At 52.6% G+C, this 22137-nt stretch overlaps 3 protein-coding genes across 6 annotated transcripts in view; 2 read left to right on the plus strand and 1 right to left on the minus strand.

Moving 5' to 3' along the window:
- Window positions 1–219: 219 nt before the first annotated feature.
- On the plus strand, window positions 220–8603 carry ARAF (A-Raf proto-oncogene, serine/threonine kinase). 2 transcript variants are annotated; one of them, XM_007450850.1, is made up of 15 exons: window positions 220–315; window positions 455–558; window positions 1319–1421; window positions 1512–1666; window positions 1770–1877; window positions 3268–3409; window positions 3514–3541; window positions 3621–3766; window positions 3861–4063; window positions 5787–5963; window positions 6066–6114; window positions 6654–6770; window positions 7009–7140; window positions 8129–8263; window positions 8469–8603. In XM_007450850.1, the coding sequence occupies exons 1-15, from the start codon at window positions 220–222 to the stop codon at window positions 8601–8603; spliced, it is 1830 nt and encodes a 609-aa protein (XP_007450912.1). The 2 variants fall into 2 exon arrangements, with proteins under 2 accessions (XP_007450912.1, XP_007450911.1); XM_007450849.1 differs by having other exon boundaries at window positions 1779–1877.
- A 439-nt stretch (window positions 8604–9042) lies between these two features.
- SYN1 (synapsin I) overlaps window positions 9043–22137 on the minus strand; it is a 45987-nt gene continuing 32892 nt past the window's right edge. Inside the window, exons 6-14 of one of the 3 annotated variants that reach the window (XM_007450853.1) lie at window positions 15241–15303; window positions 14022–14164; window positions 13850–13924; window positions 13659–13761; window positions 12201–12347; window positions 11759–11846; window positions 11343–11660; window positions 11069–11267; window positions 9968–10103 (exon numbers count right to left, since the gene is read on the minus strand). In XM_007450853.1, the coding sequence (XP_007450915.1) occupies window positions 9968–10103; window positions 11069–11267; window positions 11343–11660; window positions 11759–11846; window positions 12201–12347; window positions 13659–13761; window positions 13850–13924; window positions 14022–14164; window positions 15241–15303 (1272 nt within the window). Of the gene's footprint in view, window positions 10104–11068; window positions 11661–11758; window positions 11847–12200; window positions 12348–13658; window positions 13762–13849; window positions 13925–14021; window positions 14165–15240; window positions 15304–22137 lie in introns of all 3 variants that reach the window. The other 2 variants (XM_007450854.1, XM_007450852.1) reach the window with 2 other exon arrangements.
- Window positions 19619–22137, plus strand: part of TIMP1 (TIMP metallopeptidase inhibitor 1) — a 3776-nt gene continuing 1257 nt past the window's right edge. Inside the window, exons 1-4 of the mRNA XM_007450851.1 lie at window positions 19619–19788; window positions 20633–20761; window positions 21521–21600; window positions 21784–21910. Of these exons, the coding sequence (XP_007450913.1) occupies window positions 19647–19788; window positions 20633–20761; window positions 21521–21600; window positions 21784–21910 (478 nt within the window). The 5' untranslated portion in view covers window positions 19619–19646. The remainder of the gene's footprint in view (window positions 19789–20632; window positions 20762–21520; window positions 21601–21783; window positions 21911–22137) is intronic.

The raw sequence follows: 22137 nt of genomic DNA on the forward strand, positions 1-22137 counted from the left end.
AACAGGAGCGGCTGAGCAGAGGAGGAACTGGATCCCTTGGGCTGTGTGGAAATTAGGCTACAAGGGGTGACGTGGAGCTGGGAGATTGAATTTTTGTCCCCTGCCACTTTGCTTCCAGACCATCATTATGGGACCTCTGAATTTTCCCTCTGTCTTCTAGGAGCCCCATGGCACCTGCCCAGCCCCACCTTAGCCCGTCTTGACAAAGTCCTAGGCTCCATGGAGCCACCACGGGCCCCCCCTGCCAACGGGGCCGAGCCATCCCGGGCAGTGGGCACTGTCAAAGTGTACCTGCCCAACAAGCAACGCACAGTGGTGAGTCTGACGGGAGCAAAACTGGCAAGGGGTAGGCATGGACCTGGTTGTAAATCTTGGATCAGAAAGGTGACAAGGGCTGGGAGAGTCAGCTGGGGACCCCACTGAGCGCTGACTCCTCACATCTACACACACACAGGTGACTGTCCGGGATGGCATGAGTGTCTACGACTCTTTAGACAAGGCCCTCAAGGTGCGGGGACTCAATCAGGATTGCTGTGTGGTCTACCGGCTCATCAAGGGGTAAGTGTGGCACCGCCACCTCCAACTGGGCGCGCAGCCTTCCAGCCCCTCCTCAGAGTCATGCGACTCTCCACTCTGCTATGCAGTCTCCGTTAGTCTTCCCTTCATTCAGTGAATCCGTGAGTGCATCCAGCTTTTGTCTCATTACTTCATTAGTTTATTGGCCTGTAAGGTCAGCAGCTCATTTTCTTCTTGCACCCCAAATCCTCACCGTGCTCCGTCATGTCCTCCTGGAATTCATCTGTTTCATCTTTCACTGTTTATCAATTTGTCAGCCCTCTCCTTCCTCCGTTTCCTTGTTCTCTGTCTGCTGTGTGGGCCTCGCTGACCTTCCATTTATTCCTCTGTTTTAGAGTTCCTTAACTTTTTTGTATTCAATTCACGCATTGCTTTTTATTTGTTATTTCAGTGCCTCACCAGCTGCTTTGTTGGGGGCTTGCTCAGGACTTCTAAGATTTAGTTGTTTCTTCAGTCTCATTTGCTCCTCGTCTTATGGCTAAGAGCATGGACTCTTCGTACTGTCCTGCCACTTACAATCCCTTGTGGCTCTGGACAAGTCATTTCATCCCCCTGAGCCTCAGTTTCCCCATATGTAAAATGGGGGCAAGGATAGTACTAGTTCCTAGAGTTGCTGTACTGAGAATGAAACATGCCATCTATTATTGCATGGATGGCAATCTTGGAGGGACTTTTGGGGGGTTCCCTTCTTCCCCATGGCCCCGTCCACCCTCCCACTCACTCCCTTCCATGCCTTCTGCAGTCGAAAGACAGTCACCGCCTGGGACACAGCCATTGCACCCCTGGATGGCGAGGAGCTCATTGTGGAGGTCCTTGAAGACGTCCCCCTGACCATGCACAATTTTGTGAGTGCAGTGTAGAAAGTGGGGGCAGACCGTGGGTGTGGCGGGAGGGTCCCTGACCAGGCCCCAATCTTCTCTACTCTGTGACAGCAGGTACGGAAGACATTCTTCAGCCTGGCCTTTTGTGACTTCTGCCTTAAGTTTCTGTTCCATGGCTTCCGCTGCCAAACCTGTGGATACAAGTTCCACCAGCATTGTTCCTCCAAGGTCCCCACAGTCTGTGTTGACATGAGTACCAACCGCCGACAGTGAGCCTGGCCTGGGGTGGGCAGGGGGATGGGGAGGACAGAGGCCCAGCCACAAGGCTCTTATAGACAGCTGACCCATGTTCCCTTGCTTTACACCCTGAATGCCCTCAAGGTTCTACCACAGTGTCCAAGATTTGTCCGGAGGCTCCAGACAGCATGAGGCTCCCTCGAACCGCCCCCTGAATGAGCCACTCACCCCTCAGGGTCCCAGGTAGGGAACGCCTTAGCTGAAGGGCTGCTGTCAGAAGAAGAAGATCTGGAGGCCTCCGTAGAGTACAAGCCATACTTAATTCATTTATTTACTCCATGAACATTTATTTAGCACCTACAAGTGTGAGTAAGGGCATGGAGCTCTGGGGCCTTGGGTGAGTCCTCTAATCTCTCTGGGCCTTAGTTTTCTCATCTGTAAAGAGCAGATAATGACCACATAGGGTTCTGGTGAGGATTAAATGAGTTAAGACATGTCCAATGCTTAGAACAAGATCTGGTATAAGATAAGTTCTTATTAATTATAATATATATCTATATATATGCATCTAACTACTTAGTTAATTCTTCCATTATAACCATGCTCAAGCCTTTCCACTTTGAAATACATATTATTTTATCGTAAATTCCCTTTCAATTTCAATGTTGAAATATATTATTGCTCTAATATATCATGTTCATATGATATGCATTTCATATATCTATATTTTATAATGTCAATATTTATATGATATATTTATGCTATTGTATTATGTGTTATGTTGATAATATTTTCATATAATGTAGAACATCAAACATTTTTATGTAATGTATGAAATAGTAAAGTTAGAGCATTATGTTATTTTTAATTATGGGTATATGTGAATAAATTATCTATGAATAGCATTTCAGGATAGTGAAGGGACCATTAAGAAATATTTTTGTAACATTATAATATATTTAGTATATATCATGTATAACAGATGTGTATGTATAACATATAACATTATTATAATATGTGTAAAGCATTGTAATTTTAATATAGATAACATACTGTATGTTATATAATACATAATATATTTGAATAGTACATATAGTTATACAATATTATATATTGCTCTTCCCCCACTATCTGCATGGCTTGCTGTCCTTCCTTTAAGTCTTTGCTCAAATGGCACTTGCTCAGAGAAGCCTTTCCTGACATCACCAGGGACACTTCCTGTCTCCTTATGTTGCTTTAGTTTTTGCTTTATTGCACCTATCACCATTGGACATATTAAATATTCTTTGTTTTTTATTTCTCTTTTTTCCTGCTGCAGTCAGCCCCATGAGGGCAATAACCTTTATTTGTTTTTTTTTAATTTTAAAATTTTAGTACAGTTCAAATCAGCATGCGTGTAGAACCTTTATTTGTTTCGTCCACAGTTTTATTTCCACTACATAGAATGGTATCTGGCACATGGCAGGCACTCAGTCAACGCTTCTTGAACAAATGCTTAATAGTAATGACAGTGGAGGTTTACTCTGTGTGAGCTAAACACACACTTAGGACGGGGCAGGGCGTGGGCGGTGGTGGCAGCTCTACTGGTTTTCTCATTCACTCGACAGTGATTTCACAGCCTTTCCCCTGCCAGCTCCTGCACCCAGCACCGCGACCCCAAGCACTTCCCCTTCTCTGCCCCGGCCAACGCCCCCCTCCAGCGCATCCGCTCCACATCTACCCCCAACGTCCACATGGTCAGCACCACGGCCCCCATGGACTCCGGCCTCATCCAGGTTGGTGTTGAGGCGGGAGGTCACAGGGGAGCACCGGGCAGAGGGGAGGGCCATTCCTGTTGTCTTCCATGTACTCTCTCTGATGCCCAGCCCTCTTCTTCCAGCTCCCTGCCCAGAGTTTCAACACTGACGGTGAGCCCCCTGCTACCTGCACCCTGAGTCCCCCACCCCACCCCACCCGGCTCCACTCACATCCTCTCCGCAACTGCAGCTGCTGGGAATAGAGGTGGTGGCGATGGAACCCCCCGGGGGAGCCCCAGCCCAGCCAGCATGTCCTCGGGGAGGAAGTCCCCACATTCCAAGTCCCCGTCAGAGCAGCGGGAGCGGAAGTCCTTGGCCGATGACAAGAAGAAAGTGGTGAGCTCCAGGGGGCACCTTTGGTGGGGGCACCGCAGGCCGAGTGATGAGGGGTGTGGGCAGGCCCCTGAGATGCCGCCCTTGTGGCCCGCAGAAGAATCTGGGGTACCGGGACTCGGGCTATTACTGGGAGGTGCCACCCAGTGAGGTGCAGCTGCTGAAGAGGATCGGGACGGGCTCGTTTGGGACCGTGTTTCGTGGGCGGTGGCACGGTGATGTGGCCGTGAAGGTGCTCAAGGTGGCCCAACCCACAGCTGAGCAGGCCCAGGCCTTCAAGAACGAGATGCAGGTGCTCAGGTGAGATTGCTCGCGCGCAGGGATGGGGGCAGGGGCGGTGGGCACCGCCTTGGTGCCTCTCTGGGGAAAGGCAGTGCTGAAGGCACTTCCTGCACATCCCCTGTGTTTGTGTGGTGTTATAACCATAATGGTAAGTTTCTTCTCTATCAGAGAAGCCCCCTTCCCCTCTGGGAAAGGGGTATGTTTAGAGGACCTCTGGTCACATTGGTGTTTGTGTTTGTGTAAATACTGATATTAATTAATGGCCTTGCCTCCAAAATGTGGGTCTTTTCATTTGTCTGCTGTGAAATGGGTATCACTAATGTTACTGTGGTACTTACATCAATAGCATAATGTGAGTTAACTGCATCGTCAGGCAGCCTGGCGTCCTTGCCTCTCCTCTGCTTGTTCTGCATCATTAGTATATGTTTATTATGTTGCCTTCTTGTTATTAATTATAACAATACCATACTTTAAAGGACAGTATTAGAACTATAATCAGAACCATAATTTAATCATTGATTAATGATTGTGGTTGCTCTACCTAATATATCATTCATACTATATTAACTCATTTGTGCTAAGAAACGCTGGCGCTCCCTTTTTGCCACCCTAGTTCCTACCACTCCTTGGGTTGCCAGTGTGGGCTTTCCCCTCTGACAAGTGGGCACAATTATGTTGCAGAGTTGACATTATCATAATTCCTCATGCTATTTTAATACTCATCCTCATAATGGATGCCACAGTAAGGAAATTTTCAGTCTCTGCTCCTCTCTATGAAATGGCAGTGATTTGAGCGGGCTGTGAATTTGCATTATGTTCGTATTGGAACTATAACCTAACTGCTGTGAAGAATACTAACGTGCTGTGAGCAAAATTGCAGAGTGTTGTTATGTTCTTTGCGTGTAAGTTACTGTTGTAACTGCAGTTAATACTTCTATAAGGAATGAAAGTTTTCTTCTAAATGAGGGTGGCTCCATTCATACAGGGCAGAGTTTCTGTCAGGTAACCTAGGTACCCAGTAGTGATAACAGCAAGGACAGTGATATTTTCAGGGTGCTTCTTGCTTGTGTTCAGCTGTTCTAATAAGCACCTTACAGGTTATTTACTCACATATTCCTCCTAACACCCCTGTCAGGTAGCTCACAGAATTATCACAGTTTTTCAGTTGAGGAAAATGAGGCACAGAGAAGTTAAGTGTCTTCCCTGAGATTGTACAGTGAGTACCCAGGGAAGCCTGGATTGGAACTTAGGATCTAATTTGAGTCCAAATCCCAAGCTCTTTACCTCTAAGCCTCTCATGGTTAACAGGATATAGTCACACATCACTGATATTTTTACCCAGCATTTATCAATATTATGTTGATATATCACTGATGAAGGTTGGCATTCCACTTTCTCATCTCAAATGGTCACAGGCTCAGGTCATGGTCAGGGTCAGAGGTATGGCAGGTATTGATGAGTAAGACACTCCTGGTCAGTAGTGGGTGAGGGGTAATCTCTCCCTCCTGCTTTTGTTGGGAGACTTGGATGAGGAAGCCCAGGACATAAGCGCCCAGTGTGGAATGATAGCCCAGCAAACATATCTCACAACTTCATTGAATCTGGCCATAGTCTGGCCCTGAGCCTCCTGAAAGCCAGGGTGGGAATGATGGCAGAAGGCAGCAGTGAACAGCGCCATTCCCAATTCTCAGAAAGTTGCTGTTTACCCTCCCTGCCCTGATACCTTCTGCCCTGCCTGCAGGAAGACACGTCACGTCAACATCTTGCTGTTCATGGGCTTCATGACCCGGCCGGGATTTGCTATCATCACACAGTGGTGCGAGGGCTCCAGTCTCTACCACCACCTGCACGTGGCCGACACACGCTTCGACATGGTCCAGCTCATTGATGTGGCCCGGCAGACTGCCCAGGGCATGGAGTGAGCGTCCTGGCCCGGGAACTAGGGAGGGGGCTGGGGGATCTGGGGGTGGGGAGATGAGGTAGCCCCCAGACAGTCTGACACCTGCTTGTACCCCAACAGCTATCTCCATGCCAAGAACATCATCCACCGAGATCTCAAGTCTAACAGTATCTACATGTCCCTCTCTAAGGGCTGGGCTGGGGTGGGGGGCATCAAACAGGATGAGGGCTTAGAAGGATGGCTTTTGTGGGAGGCTTTCTGGGGGCAAACAGGGAGGGGCACATGTGGCATTTCCCTTTGCCAGGTGCCAGAGCTGTGGCTGGTGAGGGGCCTTTAATGGGAGTCTCTTGGTCAGGAGTCAGGGTTTTGGCTGGTTCAGGTGCTGTTCTTCGGGACTCTGGTCAGGGTCTGAGGAGCGGCAGCTGTGGAGGGCGTTAGGGGGAGCTCCTGACCAGTGTCACAGGCATGGTGAGTGTGGGTGCCATTAGAGGAGCTTCCTAGTCAGGAGTCACAGGAGGGCCAAGTGTAGGGGGCATTAATTGGAGCTCCCCACCCAAGTCAAGGTTGTGGCTAGTTTGTGTGACATTGCGGGGCTTCTGGTCAGGGTTAGAGGCATGACTGGTGTGGAGGTGTCAACGAGAACCTCCCAGTCAGGGCGAGAAGCCTGGCTATTGGGAGTCCCTGTAGTGGCCCTTGACCCTGGCGGACATCTTCCTACACGAGGGGCTCACGGTGAAGATCGGGGACTTCGGCCTGGCCACAGTGAAGACGCGGTGGAGTGGGGCCCAGCCTTTGGAGCAGCCCTCGGGCTCTGTGCTATGGATGGTGAGTTGGGCCAGGCTGGACTGGGGGCATATAGGGACATGGGCTGCTGGGCTAGGATGTGGGAGGCCGAGTGGGGCCGGGGATGCCTGCACCCCGAGGTGTGGGTGTCTGGACTGCTCATGCTTCACCCCGTGTGGGTGGCTCTGAGTTACACCCAGTGTGGCTGGTGGGCCCTGGGCCTATGGGCCAGTCATTTGCTGACCTCCACATTCCTCCTGCCCGGTCTGGCCTACTGAAGGCAGCTGAGGTGATCCGTATGCAGGACCCGAACCCCTATAGCTTCCAGTCGGATGTCTACGCCTATGGGGTTGTGCTCTACGAACTCATGACCGGCTCGCTGCCTTACAGCCACATTGGCAGCCGTGACCAGGTGAGCCCCATGCCTTACACCTGCCCTGCTATCTCCCAGGCCAAGGGATCCCCTCAGCCTCCAAACCTCAGATCTCCACCTTTGCATAGACCAAGAACACCACACTTCCCCCAGAAACCCCAAGTTTTCTGAGCTGAGGATTCCCAGATTCCTCTGGGTCTTCCGTACCCAGAATTCCCTCCTTCACCCACATCTACTCCTCTGGGAACTCAAAGTCCAGAATCTCCTGAATCCCTTATACCCAGAATCCCCCTAGGCCCCCAAAAGCCCAGAAGCCCTCTGGACCCCTAGACACACACAGTCCTCTGGCCTGGGTACTCAAACTCTCCAAAGTCCCCAAAGCCCAGAATCCCATTTCTCGCAGAAACAATCCCTTTGTACTTCTGGAATCCTCACAGATACCTACAACCATTCAGGCCTTAGGTATCTGTCAGACTTCAGGGCCCTTGAATCCACAGTACTCTAGGCCCCAGACATTTCTCCAGGTTCAAGGCCTGGAATCTCCCAGACCCTCAGAAACCCAGGATCCTGTAGGCTTCACATACCAATAGTCTTTGGGTCTTGAGCACTCACAGTCATACAGACCACATGGACCCATAGTCCTGTAGGCCCCAGACCTCTACAGAAATACAGACTACTGAGGGCTAGAATCCTTTAGCTTCCTCCAGACCCAGAACTTCATATTTCCCCCAGACTCAGTACTTTCTAGGCCCCTAAGCCCCCTAGAAACCTGTGGACCCATAATCATCTGGGCCCCGGACACCTACAGTCCTTGACTTCCCCCAAGCTTAAATCCTTCTGTTTTGTAAGCAGAGAATCCTTCTAAGTCCTCAGAGACCCAGAATCTTTAGATCCACAAGATACCCACAATCTTTTGGGCCCCAATACCCAGTTCTCCTAAAAGCCCTCCAGGTCCCTCAAGACCCAGAATTCTCTGGGCTTCCCAGCCCAGACCCCCAGATCACCCCATTCCTGTCACCCCTCCCAGATTATCTTTATGGTGGGCCGTGGCTATCTGTCCCCGGACCTCAGCAAAATCTCCAGCAACTGCCCCAAGGCCATGAGGCGCCTGCTGTCTGACTGCCTCAAGTTCCAGCGGGAGGAGCGGCCCCTCTTCCCCCAGGTGGGCCGAGGAGGAGGGCTGGACACCCTGGGGGGGGAGCCTCTGAGGAGAAGGACTCTGAGGTGTGAATGTGAACTGTGTTGTGTTCAAGGCTCCGAGGTGTACAATGTGTGTGAGTGTGTGCTTCCCCATTAGGCTGGGGTCTGGGGGTGTCGGGGTGCCTACGCGGCTCTGGACACCCCTCCTCACCCACCCCTGCCCCCAGATCCTGGCCACGATTGAGCTGCTGCAGCGGTCACTCCCCAAGATTGAGCGGAGTGCCTCCGAACCCTCCTTGCACCGTACCCAGGCTGATGAGTTGCCTGCCTGCCTACTCAGCGCAGCCCGCCTTGTGCCTTAGGTCTCACCCCCAGCCACCAGGGAGCCAATCTCAACCTGCCACGCCAAGGAGCTCTGCCCACCAACCAATCAATGTTCTGTCTCTGCCCCGTTACTGCCTCAGGATCCCCCATCCCTGCCCTGGGAGATGAGGGGGTGCCCATGTACTTTTCAAGTTCCTCTGGAATTGGGGGACCCTCGAAGACCGAGACCCCTGCCTCCTCCATAATTCAGTTTCCTCTTGGCTTTGGCGATACTTCTAAATTCGGGAGCTCCTCCATCTCCAATGGCTGGGATTTGTGGCAGGGATTCCACTCAGAACCTCTCTGGAATTATTTGTGCCTGATGTGCCTTCCACTGGATTTTGGGGTTCCCCAGCACCCCATGTGGATTTTGGGGGTCCCCTCTGTCTCCCACCATTCAAGGACTCCCCTCTTTCTTCACCAAGAAGCACAGAATTCTGCTGGGCCTTTGCTTGTTTATTTTTCTTCCCGACTCTTCTCATGGGGTTCAGAGCCGCTGAGGGGTGAGGGTGAGTCCAGGCAAGGGTTGGAGGTTGGGGGGAGGTGCGGACCACACAAACAGCGCCACTGCACGCATCACCACAGGCGGCACGATGAACGAGGACCACATATGCCAAGCACGGCACGAGAGGAGGCCACGTCAGTCACAGACACAGACATCACTGCAAAGGTGGGGAAGTGGGGGACCACTGGCCTGTGTGCAAAGGATTCTGGGAGGATGGGTGGAGTTTGCATATTTAAAGACAGCTGTCAGAGGCAGGAGAGTGGGGCAGGGGTCCCTGGGGAACTGAGGGGTCCTAGCAGTGGGAGGAGCTCCCAGTGTGTTGAGTGGGGTTGGTTGGGGGGGGTGAAGGGAAATCTTTGGGGAGCTGGGTGGGGGCAGTTGAAGAGGTGGATCTCCAGAGATGGGAGATCCATAGAAAGGGTCTCAAAGGTAGGGGTTTCTTAAGGATTTGGGAAATTTTGATGGGGAACAAGGTGTGCTTGAGAGATCTGGTACCAGGAGTGGGGTTTTCCAGGAATTTCAGGGCTCCGGGAGGGGTTGCCTGGTGTTTGGGAGAGCTTCCAGAAAGGAAAATGCATTCTGAGGGCACCAGGAGTGGAGGTCTTCAGGGATTTGGAGGTTCTAAAACTGAGAAGTAGGTCTCAGTTTTTGAAAGGACTTGGGAATTCTAAACATGAGAACTGGATTTAGGACCAGGAGTGAGGTTTCCCCAGGGACTTGGGCATTCTGAGGAGTGAGAAGAGGGATCTTGGCGACCCAGGAGAGGGCTTCTCAAGGAATGAGATTCCAAAAGTGAGAAACAGATTCAGGGCCCAGACAGGGGTTGCCCAGGGATTTGGGGGCTCTCGGGGTGGGGTGTCAGTCGGAGAAGAGGCTGGCGAAAGACTTCCTCAGGCTGCGGATGGTCTCAGCTTTCACCTCGTCCTGGCTAAGGCTGGGCCTGGGCGGGGCTGGCTCTGGAAGGTTGAAGGCATTGGTCAGAGACTGGGATTTGCTAGAGAGAGACAAGGTGGAGGCGTGGGAGGAAGGGGGGGAGAGGAAGGGAGGAAGGGGAGAGAAACACAATGTTACCCCAGGCCCGGCCCCAGCCCTGCCCCTCTGGTCCTGGGGCTGTGCCTGTGACCCTCCCACCCCCCCAGCACGGGCCTGGACCCTGAGGGATTCTCAGGACGAATGGAGGAGCCCTGGGCCAGGCTGGGAGGACTTGGATCCAAGGTGAAGAAGCCTGGGATTGATGGGAAGGGTTCTGGGCTGAATCTCCTCTTATAATTCTAGGCTAGATTGGGAGGAGTTTGATATAAAGGTGACGATGGGCAGGGAGGTTTCCAGTCTAAGAGTGAGGAGTCGAGAAAAGGGGCGGGGGGGTGGTGCTTGGACCAAGGACAGGCTGGAAGGGGCAAATCTAAGGGGGAGCAGTTGGGTGGGGCAGGGAGGACTTCGGAGCTAAGAGAGGAGGTCTGGAATGGACCAGAAGAGGCAGAGAGGATGGTGTGATTTGGGAGGAGACTGAGATGGGCTAGAAGGGAGCCTAGACTGTAGGAAAAGCATGAGGACGACTGGGAAGAGTGAAGTAACAGAGGAGGACTGTGGATTGGGCCGGGAGGAGTTTGCAGGTTCGGCTGGGGGGAGTCAGGTGGGGCACGAGGAGGATGGGTTTGGCAGGGAAGTACTGAAGGAGGGTCAGCAAGGCGCCTGGGGTGGGCCGAGAGGAGCTGGGCTGGGGGGCTTTCCCAGGGCCTACTGGGAGGATTCTGCACTTCAAAGGGGGTTTCTCTGGGATGGAGGGCAGGAGCCTCTGTGAACTGGGAGGGGTCTGGCCCAGACTGGAACTGGAGAGAGAGCTCTCAGGAGCCGTGCACAGGACCTGGGTCTGAGGAACCTGGGAGCTGGGGCTGCCCTCCAGGTGCAGGAGCGCATTCTGTGAGCAGCAAGGCGAGGGCTGCTGTGGGGTCCCCTTACTTGAGCTGGGGGTGTGGGGGTCCCCCGGCAGCGGCGGTGGCAGGTGGTGGCACGTCCTGGCTGGGTTTCTGGGCCAGCTGTGGCTTGGTGGGACGTCCAGCGGGGCCGGAGCCACTGGGTCGCGGCTGCTGCGTGGTGGGTGGCCCAGTGCGGGGCATGGGACCCGCCTGGCTGGCCTGGCGTGTGGGGCCGGCAGGGCCTGGGGGTTTCTGGGGTGGGCCCTGGCGCTGCTGACCACCCGGTGGAGGCCCTGAGGCCTTTGGCGGAGCCTGACCAGAGGCCGATGTCTGACGAGTAGCCTGTGGGGGGCCTGCCTGGCGCTGGGGAGAGGGGGAGGCGGGCGGGCGGGCTGCTGGAGGTGCCCCGGGGCCTCCCGCCACTGGCCGGGATTGGCGGCCTTGACCCTGGGGCAGCGGTGTGGCCTGGGACGCAGGCTGCTGGGGCGCTGATGTGGGACTCGGAAGGCGCTGGGGCAGGGGGCTGCCAGCTGGGGGTCCAAGGCCCGAAAGGTGCTGCTGGCCCTGCGGGGTCGGGCGCTGCTGCAACGGGGGTCCCTGGCGTTGGGGGCCTGGGCCCGGCTGTGGAGGGCCGCCTGAGGGACAGAGAGAAAGTGCACACGTGAGAGCGAGCAAGTGAGAGGTGGGGGGCTGCCGGCAGGGTCGGGGCCGAGGAAGCTGGCCCCTCACTTACCCTGTGGCGGGGGTCGTTGCTGAGCTGGGGGCCCCGTGGGCTGCTGGGAGGTCTGGCGGCCCAAGGGCAGGGCTCCTGGGGACGGAGTCTGCGGCAGAGGAGTGGAGCAGGAGAGGTTAAAAATAGTTACCAGCTGGTGGAGCATCAGCCAATCAGAATGACATGGGTTCCCTGTGTGCTGGGTGTTGCCGCATTTGTGGCTGAGCTGAGGGGATGGCAGGTTGTGGGGTGCAGGACTCATTCCCAGGGGAGGGGTCAGGAGGCACTCAGGGAAGTCAGGGTAGCAGCTATTTATCATTTTTTAAAATAGTTGGTAACTGCTGCGACACGGGTGCATCATGGCGATGCCCTTAGCCTGCTGATTATCAGCTCTGTGACACAGTATGACCAAGGGCTGGTCTGCCCACCACTAGCCTCCAAGGGCCAGAGCCAGGGGCCTGACCTGGCTGTGGGAGCCCCTGCCGGGAGAGGCATCCCGCTGCCGCTGCCGGGGCAGGGCCTGGGCCATCTTGTTGACCACAAGCTCTACGATGAGTTGCTTGTCTTCATCCTGGTGGTCACCGATGAGCGGCATGGAGGAGCCCACCACCTGGGGGAGGAGAAGGGATCCAGTGAGGAGAGAAGCAGGAAGTGCATGGGAGGGTGACCATGACGAAGTGCTGTAAGTTGGGAAAAGGTATGACTGGCGGCTGCCCAGGAAGCCAGCTTCAGTATGAGAAGCACCGATTATGCAGTGTGGGGAAGGCTTGTCTTTTACAAGATACCTTACAGCTTAGGACATACTAGCAGGGGTGAGCTAATGAGGGCCTACTGGCCAAATCCGGCCCAGCACCTGTTTCTGTGCAGCCCCAGGCCCCGGAGCTAAGGATGGGTTTTACATTTTTTAATGATTGAAAAAAAAATCAAAAGATTTCATGACGTGAAAATTATATGAAATTTAAATTTCATTGTCCATAAACCAATTTTCATGGGAACACAGCCACCCTTCCTTTCTTGCCATATTGTCTGTGGCTGCTCTTGCAGATTGAGGAGCTGCAGTAGAGACTGTATGGCCCACAAAGCCTAAAATACGCACCGTCTGGCCTCGACAGAAAACGTTTGCCAGTCCCTGCTTTATAGTTTGCTAGGTGCTCTGTGTTTTACAAAGAACTCTGTGGTTTACATGGTACTTTACAGTTTACAAAGCTCCTTGCCCTTTACAAAGGACTGTTACATATATGGTGTGTTTAGACTTTGGAAAGTGCTTTGCAAAGGGCACCACTGTTTACAAGATGCTTTACCATGTATAAAGTGCTACCATTTACCATGCACTCAGAAGTTTTAAGGTATTTTACAGTTTGCAAATTGCTTTACTGTTTATCGGGGACACTGCTGCTTATAAAGAGCTTTAGAACTTTGAAAGCGCTTTGCTTCAATAACGAGGATTTCCCAGTTTACAGAGCTCCTCTTTAAAATAATTTTATACAGTACTTTGCTGTTCACCAAGCAGTACCTTCCTAAGGTACTTTACAGTTTACAGAATGCTTTAGTATCAACCACCACTCTCTATAAAGTTCTTTATAGCTTACAAAGTACTTTGCTGTTGGCCAAGTACAAATTCACAGAACACTTTAAAGATTACTAAGTGCTTGGTCATTCACCAGAGTGTCTCAGTTCACAGAGGACGTTATAGCTTAACAAGTGTTTTGCTCTTCACTAAAGATGTCCAAGTTCACAGAGCAGTTTAGAATTTAGTAAGTATTTTGCCATTTGCCAGGGATGTCCCGGTTCACAAGGCACTTTACAGTTTTACATTTTGCCATTCGCTGAGGGCTTTCTAGGCCCTGGCGTGCTTCACAGTGTTGCTGCTCTGCACCTGCTCCCCGCTCTGTGCCCCCACAAAATTCTGGGGTGCTCCTACCTCAATGATGTGATCCCTTCCGTCCTTGCCATGCAGCGCTTCCACTGCGCAGATGTCCAGTCCCCCAAAGATCTCTGAGCACGTGTCCACCCACAGCTTGTACCTGCCAAGACACAAGGCAAGGCAGCCCGTCAGTGCCTGGTCTGGGCGGCTACACTTCTACCCCCGACCCCCGAGTTCAGGCCGCCCACCTGTCAGACATGGCAATCTGCTCAAGCATCGCAGAGCCAGTGTTGGTCTTCCAGTTTCCGGACACTGACGTCCTCCTGGAGAGTAAGAGGAGAGAGGAGAGAGGCTTGGGGGGCCTGGGCTGCACAAGGCAGGGCAGGGGACCCCTACCCAGGCCTTGGTCTCCTTACGCACATGTAGGCCTTGTAGTTCTGCCCAATCTTCTGGACGCGCACATCGTATTTGGCATCAATGAAGGGCTCAGCAGTGGCATATGTCTTGGTCAGTGCCACGACACTTGCGATGTCCTGGAAGTCGTGCTGGTTGTCCACCTTGACCTGTGGGAGTGGGGTGGGGAGCAGGGCCCGGTCAGGAGGGGGCGGCAGTCGGGGTGCCTTAGGGCAAATGACACAGGTGAGGTGAGTGCACAAATTCGGTGGACACCCCAAGGCACTCAAGCATGCATTAATTCTGGGTCTCCTGGTTTTTACATGTACACACAGACACCAAATTGGGTGTCTACAACTCTGTGAACACACAAAACCCGATTTTTAGACTTGTTTACTTTAAATGGTTAAGTTGTATGGTATGTGAATTATATCTCAATAAAGCTGTGGGGAAAATTGTGTGTATATACAGTATATGCATGTGGGCACCCATACAAAATCAATTGTACACACAATATATAAACATACAGAAGCATGGACACACTCAAACATACAAATTGCCAAGTCTGCTTTCTATGGACACACAGACAAAATTGGATGGACAGCATACAGGACCCCAAGACCCTTGAATGTAAAAGATGATGTAGTGTGTGTTCAACACAGAGGCCTGCCTATATACAGACACAGTGCTGGATACACTAACAAAATAACAGGACACACAAAACTGGCTGAACACATGATAGAAAATTGGGCCACCAAAATGTAAGAATATGAGGAAAAATACAAATAGATAAAGGACACACAATTATACAGAATTATTGTGTGCACTGAATACACAATATACTTCTAACAGGCATACCTTCTCGGAGATACTGTGGGTTCAGTTCCAGACCACCGCAATAAAGCGAAGGTCACAATAAAGCAAGTCACACAAATTTTTTGGTTTCCCAGTGCGTATAAAAGTTATGTTTATACTGTAATCTGTTAAGTGTGCTATACATCTAAGTGTCTAAGAAAAACAATGTACATACCTTAATTAAAAAATACTTTATTGCTAAAAGATGCTAACCATCATCTGACGACGCAGGGTTGTCACGAACCTTCAATTTGTGAAAAAAAAATGTATCTGTGAAGCGCAATAAAGTGAAGTGCTATAAAACGAGGTGTGCCTGTACTTATATCCGCACGATGCCAGGAACATGCATCATTTACAAGCACGCACATACAAAGCCCACCCGGGGACTTACCTTACCCATCCCAGAGTGTGCGTGCCCCATCTTCACAACCACAGGGTATGTTGTGCTGCTGAGCTGGTAGGGTGGAAAGGGAGAGCATGGTCAGGGCAGGAGGGCTGACAGCCATGGCTGGGGGTGGTGCTGAGGGGAGCCCATCCAGTGGGAGCCACACTGAGAGCAATTTTCCCAGAAGAGGTGGGTCAGAGACAGCCAGCCACCAGCTGGGGGTCACACAATACCCTGGAGCCCAGAATTGAACCCAGAGCCCTGCCTGCCTGTCCCTCCCTCCACCACCCACAAGTCCCAGACTTCCCGCCTCTGCTTTCCTGGGCAGAGGCATGGGATAGGGGTGGGGGAATTTTCCAGAAAAAGGAAAGTTTGTTTTTACAGTGAATGGATGATAGAGAAGTGAGTGTGTGCCTGTGAGTGCGTGGGTGTGTAGTGGTGAGCATGTAGCAACTGGACCCCTCAGCCAGGCCTTGTGTGTGTCTCCTCCACACACATACACAATCCAGAGACACACAAACCCTCAGAACTCAGATCTACACAGCCAAACCCAGAGCTTCCCACACATGCTGAGACCCACGCAATGGAAAGATCCACCACCAACACCAGTTCCGGAGCATGCCTTGCTGTGTGGCTGCACAGAGACCCTCACAGCCAGCCATCCAGCCCAGCAGCACACACTCAACACTCGTAGACACGCAATCAACACTTCTGGGCAGAGACATACACACAGCCCTCCTCCTCTCACCCAAATCCACGTAACAGAGGGACACGCAACACGAAGGTTATCCATGCAACACAGAGACGAACGAACAACCCTCAGAGGCACAGCCACAGCATGCAGAGGCACACACAACTCTGACAGGCACACACAACAGAACTGGGCACATATTCAGCACTGACAGATACACATGCAACGGTCCTAGGCATACGCACAACAAACAGAAGGACCCACACCACATGGGCAGGTATACACACTTCCAGGTATTCACACTTCTAGGTATTCACAAAACCACTGAGACCCACAACACAGAGACTCATACTCCTAGGCACATGCAAAGTGTATGTAGGGACGCACACACAAAAAACGTGCCTTGCCATATATACAGATGGAGAGGCATGCACACGACCAGAGACACCCACAGCCTCCTAATTACATGGACAACACCCCGGGGTGTGTACATGCACACACACTCACATTCAGGCGTAGGGATACCTCAAGTCTCCCCCAACCCTGGGTGGAGTAGAGGGGACCTAGTTGGCCGACCCCAGCGCCACCATACACGGATGAACATGCAGGGCTTCACCCTTCCTCCTCTGTGCGGACAGGGGTGACAGGGTAGAGGATGGCATTCCCGGAGGGGCTGCTGGGGGCGGTGGCGGTTCCCAGTTCCCGACAGGCACAGGAAGCCCGCAGGGTCAGGGTGACCAATTGGCCTTCAGGCCTCACCCTCCCTCTGCACGCCGCCCCCCCCCCACCTTCCTCATTTCCCAAATGACTGGTGTCAGTATGGGGCGCTGAGAGGCACTGAGTTGTTACCAGGATGCTCTGATTAGCATTCCAGGGAAACCAGGCTGAAATGGCAGGTGACGTAACACAGGCACACACACAGCTCACAGAGGTGACAGCACATCCTCAATTCCATTCGCAACCCAGACCTGTTTTACAGGGGCAGGCACAACTCCAGAAGCAGCACGAAACATACTGGGTTTGGGACTTCCCCAGTGCCGCAGTGGTTAGTCATCCGCCTGCCAATGCAGGGGACACGGGTTCGAGCCCTGTTCCGGGAAGATCCCACATTGCTGTGGAGCAACTAAGCCCCGTGCGCCACAACTACTGAGCTCACGTGCCACAACTTCTGAGCCCGTGTGACACAACTACTGAGCCTGCGTCCACAACTACTGAAGCCCATGCGCCTAGAGCCCATGCTCCGCAAGAAGAGAAGCTACCACAATGAGAAGCCCCATGCACCGCAACGAAGTGTAGCCCCCGCTCGCTGCAACTAGAGAAAGCCCGCGCACAGCAGCGAAGACCCAATGCAGCGAAAAATAATAAATAAATAATACAATAAAAAAAAACACTAACAAAAAAACCATACTGGGCTCAGGTACACTCAAGTACACACACACACCACAGAGGGGCACACACCACCTAAAGGCACACACGCAACCCTCAGAGGCAGAGACACAGCAGGAAACTGTGTGCAAGCACACATGCACACCGCCCCCCGCCCCAAGGTTTTTAGGCTCTTTTTATAAACCTTCCTTGTTTTCTCTGGACCTGAGCCTGAACACAACACTGTGTATATGTGTATGCGTGTGCCCACACATGTGTGCATGCAGGGAGCTCTGAACACTGGGATCCCCTGGCCAACCCGAGGTTTGAATCTTGGCCTCTCCTCTTCCTAAGGCCATGTTCAACCCCAGGCATGTCACTTAACCCTCTCTGGGCCTCAGTTTCCTGATCTGTATAAAGGGTACAATCAGGCCCAAGCACTTGGTGTGTGTGGGGACTTCCAGGTGTCTCCTGTGCACACCCAGCTGGACCCCACGCCCCCCACACCCATCCAGCTCGCCAGGCGGCCATACAGCCGGACACCCATCCATGAAACCCCACCAGTTTCAAAACCTTCACAATAACCCGGGTCCACACAACCCCTCACATGTAGACAGTGGGCAAAACTCTGTGCTGACTCAGGTTTCAAAGTCATGATGCTGCAGCAGGACTTCGCCTTTGCACCCACCACCGACTTAGCCCCCATCTCATTCACTCTCACTCCCCACTTTCACAATCAGCTTCTCCAGATTCCTGGTTTACTCCGCTCTCCCCTTAGCTGATCCTGCCCGCCCCCCCAACAGAGTCACTTCTTCACTCTCCTTCCTGGGCAGATCACTTGACCCCTTTGTGTATCTCATTTTCCTCATTGGTATAATGAGAACATGAACAGTCTCTAACTCACAGATGTTGTGAGGAACACATTAGTTATTTTGGGCAAAATGCTTAGCACAGTATCTGGCACACAGGAAGCCTCCATCCTCAAAAGGTGTTGGGTGCTATTATTATTATTGGTTTAATATCCCTAGGTTAGCCAGTATTAATTGACAAGGAGGTAATCGGGATTGACTGACAGATAAAGTACTTCCAAAGATTTTAGAGCTGTGTTTGTTGCATAGTAATAGTAAGCACTTCATAGTGCTGGCGGTAGTTTCTGTTGTGGTGGTAGTGTTGGTGGTGATGGTTGTGCTAACCACTCTGAGTTAATCAAGCTTAATTAGCAAGGGGGTAATGGGGATTGGACGAGAGAACTACACAAAGGCTTCAGGGCACAGTACACAGTAAGCGCTCCATAAGTGGCTCCTATCATCACTTACCATCATCATTATTATTATTGGCCTGTCCTCCCTGACCTAACCAAGGATGTTAATCGGCTCTCAGAGCCCTTTCCCAGGACCCCAGGGAAGATTCAGGCAGCATCTGGAAACTGGTGGACAGAGATTGCCTCATGCTGACCCCCACCAGGGGCGTGGGAGGGTTGGTGGGGAAGGGGCAGGGCAGGATGGGAGGGGATCAGTTTTCTACTGACTCACTGGCCTCTTTCACCACCATTCAACTCCCCCACCCCAATGCTCATTCATTCACCAGCAACCTTCCCGCTTGCCAGGACTGTGCCCAGCCTGGGTTAAGATCCTGGTGCCAGTTAGCCTAGGTTCAAATCCCAGCCATGCCCTGTGGTCCTAGGAAAGTTCTTCAATTCCTCTATGCCTCGTCTGGGAAATGGGAATAATACCGATAACCATCTCAGAGGCTTATCGTAAGCTCTAAGTGAGATAAATTATGCCGAGTGCTGCCCGGTACACAGTTGGTGCTATATAAATGCTGACTATTTGCCTGTGTTTTTTTTTTTTTTTCTGAGAAGGGGTAAGACCCAGGCTCTGGCTCCATCCAGGCCTCCTGAGTTCCAATCCCAGTCCTGCCACTTATTAACTGTGACCTTGGATAAATCACTTAACCTCTCCGTGCCTCAGTTTCCCCACCTTGTATCCTTCCTCCATTCACCTGCCCTATCTCCCTCCACTGCTTCTACTTGTTTGCTCTCTGCCGCTCACAGCCCCCCCCAAAACAGTAGGTGCACAAGAAATGCATATTGAAGGAATGAACTAATTTGGGTGTTAGCCATGGGGATTTTCGGGAATGTGGGTGATCGGATAGATTTTGAAGACTTTAGGGAATTGCACTGGGTGGAATCCGGCCTGTAAGCCCTCCGTGAGACCGCCTGCAGGGACTGATGCCTGACGTGGAGATGGGGGAGGGGGATGGTCAGGGCGAGGCTCAGGGGGAGGGAGAGGAGGAGGGTGCATCTCCTTTTCGGCAGCCCAGGGCCCGCCCCTTGGCCTCCACGGATGGTGGGCGGATGAGTAATGCATCCAGGAAGCCTGGAGGCCTGTGGTTTCCTACCAGCTGCCACCCCGCCCCTCGCTTGGATATTTATCCTCCGCTGCTCCGGCCCTGCCGCCATCGCCGAAGACCCAGCGCCCAGAGAGGCTACACCAGAGGTAGGCAGGGGCTTGGGCGGCCCGCAGGGCCTGGAACTGGGCTGGAGCTTTCCTGCCTGATGATACTCGGCTGCTCAGCCTGGCCAGCGGGTACCGGGAGCCTAGGTTGGTCCAGGGGAAGAGGGTGGGGGGCTGGAACTGCTCCCCCAATCCCGACACTCCAAATTCCTTTGAACCCGACATCCACCCTCAGCTCCCCGAAAGCCATGAGCCTCTAACATCAGATGCCTCCCAAGCTGCCAACTCCTCTAAATTCCCTCCCTGTCCCCCAGCAACCCAAACCCCTGATGCTCCCTAAACTCGCCCAGCCTCCCAAATCTCTAAACTCAAAGCTTCCTCTGAACCCAAATCCCTCAGGCACTCCCACTCCCTTAAGCCCCCAAACTCCGTCAACTCCTTAAATCCCCAACCTCCTCCAAATTCCTCAACTTCCCTCAACTCCCCCACCTCTTCCACCTCTCAATATGCGCAGCCCCCAAACCCCCAGCCTCCCCGAAAACTCCTCCAGCTCCCCAAAGCCCAAATTCCTCAGCCCCCCACTTTCCGACTTCTTCAACACTCTTAAATTCTCAAACTCCCCAGCCCCCTTATTCCCCAAACGCTACAGCCCCATAACTCCCCCACTCACCTAGTCCCCTAAATCCCTCAAACTCCACAACTCCTAAACTCTCCTTACTCCCTACCCACCTAGACTCCCCTGGGCTCTCAAATCCCCAAGCCGCTTAAAATCCCCAAACTCCCCAACGCGGTGTGTGTGTGGGGGTAGAATGAGGTGGGAGGCCTGCCCAGGTACATGGATCGGCTGAGCTGGGGGCCCTCTGAACCCTCCTCCCCACCCCCACAGAACGCACCATGGCCCCCTTTGCACCCCTGGCCTCTGGCATCCTGTTGCTGCTGTGGCTGACAGCCCCCAGCCGAGCCTGTACCTGTGTCCCACCCCACCCACAGACCGCCTTCTGCAGCTCCGACCTTGGTGAGTGTATCCGCCCTGCCCACACACTCTGGGCTTCGGTTTCCCTCTCAGTCCAGTGGGGTTCACAATGGTGCCTACCTCTAGAACAATTCCACTCAGCCCCACACTGACTCTGCTTTAGCCGCTCTGCCATCCTCACACTTTCTTGATTACTCAAGGCCCAATCCCACCTCAGGGCCTTTGTACTATCTACTTCCTCTGCCTGGTATACCCGTCCCCCCAGGTATCCACATGGGGGGGATGGGTATACTAAATGTCACCTTCTCAGGGTGGCCTTCCCTGACCACCCTGTTCAAAACTTGAGCCCCTGTCCCCTACTACTCCTGATCCCCTCACCCAGCTCTGAAGTTCCCCATCACAATACCATCTAACTTTCTATATACTTAATTATTTTGCTTGTGTTTAGTCTCTCTTCTCCTGGCTAGAATGTGAGCTCCACAAGGAACGGATTTCTGTGTTTTGTTCACTGTTATGTCCCCGACACCAAGAACAGTGCCTGACACAGAGCAGGCACTCCAAAATATTTGTTGAGTGAACGAACACATGATGAATATGTGAAAAAGGCTTGAAGCAGTGCTTAGCTAAGAGTAGGCACCAACATACAGATGAAGCAATTAACAAATGCATAAGTCACTAGGGTGCTGTCTGGCATTCAGCAATCCCTATTTAAGTATGTGCTTTGCTAGTATTATCATTGTGATTATTTTTATTGGCTCATGCAGTCCCTTTTACTCGTCTTTTTCCCCTGTTCTCCTGCAGTCATCAGGGCCAAGTTTGTGGGGACTGCAGAAGTCAACCAGACCACCTTATACCAGCGTTATGAGATCAAGATGACCAAGGTATCCCTCCTGGCCCTTCCCCCAGCAGTTCCTAAAATCTTCCTCCCTGTCAAAATAAAAGCCTTTGGCCACTGGTTTGGCGAGGAAATTAGCTGTGATATCAGAGTGCTATACGACTTCAGGGAAGAATGTGGAGTGGGAGGATTATGTCAGTAAAAGATTCTTCCCCTCATCCATTGACAGATGTTCAAAGGGTTCAATGCCTTGGGGGATGCCTCTGACATCCGGTTCATCTACACCGCCGCCATGGAGAGCGTCTGCGGATACTTCCACAGGTCCCAGAACCGCAGTGAGGAGTTTCTCATAGCTGGTGAGGCCCCGCCCCATCGCCCTGTGCCACGCCACCCCTCCACTGCTGCCTGGCAACTGCAAGGGTGGGAGGGGAGGCTCTGTGGGAATGGTCCCAGTTGAAATGGGGACCGCCCCAATTTCAGCCTATCAGAAGGCTGGGGCTTTGCCTAGCGGGGTCTGTGGTCCTGGGACACCAGTCTGGCGCCACTCTGTCCCTGGCCCAGCCAATCAGAATCTGCCCGTTGA

The sequence above is a fragment of the Lipotes vexillifer genome, unplaced genomic scaffold, assembly GCF_000442215.2.
Source record: "Lipotes vexillifer unplaced genomic scaffold, Lipotes_vexillifer_v1.1 scaffold129, whole genome shotgun sequence".
Lineage (NCBI taxonomy): Eukaryota > Metazoa > Chordata > Mammalia > Artiodactyla > Lipotidae > Lipotes > Lipotes vexillifer.

What these genes read in the sequence shown, in the direction of transcription:
- ARAF (XM_007450850.1), top strand. Translation starts at nt 220, where the DNA reads ATGGAGCCACCACGGGCCCCCCCTGCCAACGGGGCCGAGCCATCCCGG. An exon ending in CCGATGACAAGAAGAAAGTG is followed by an intron (nt 3,767 to 3,860) that starts GTGAGCTCCAGG and finishes TGTGGCCCGCAG; the next exon opens with AAGAATCTGGGGTACCGGGA. An exon ending in ACATTGGCAGCCGTGACCAG is followed by an intron (nt 7,141 to 8,128) that starts GTGAGCCCCATG and finishes CACCCCTCCCAG; the next exon opens with ATTATCTTTATGGTGGGCCG.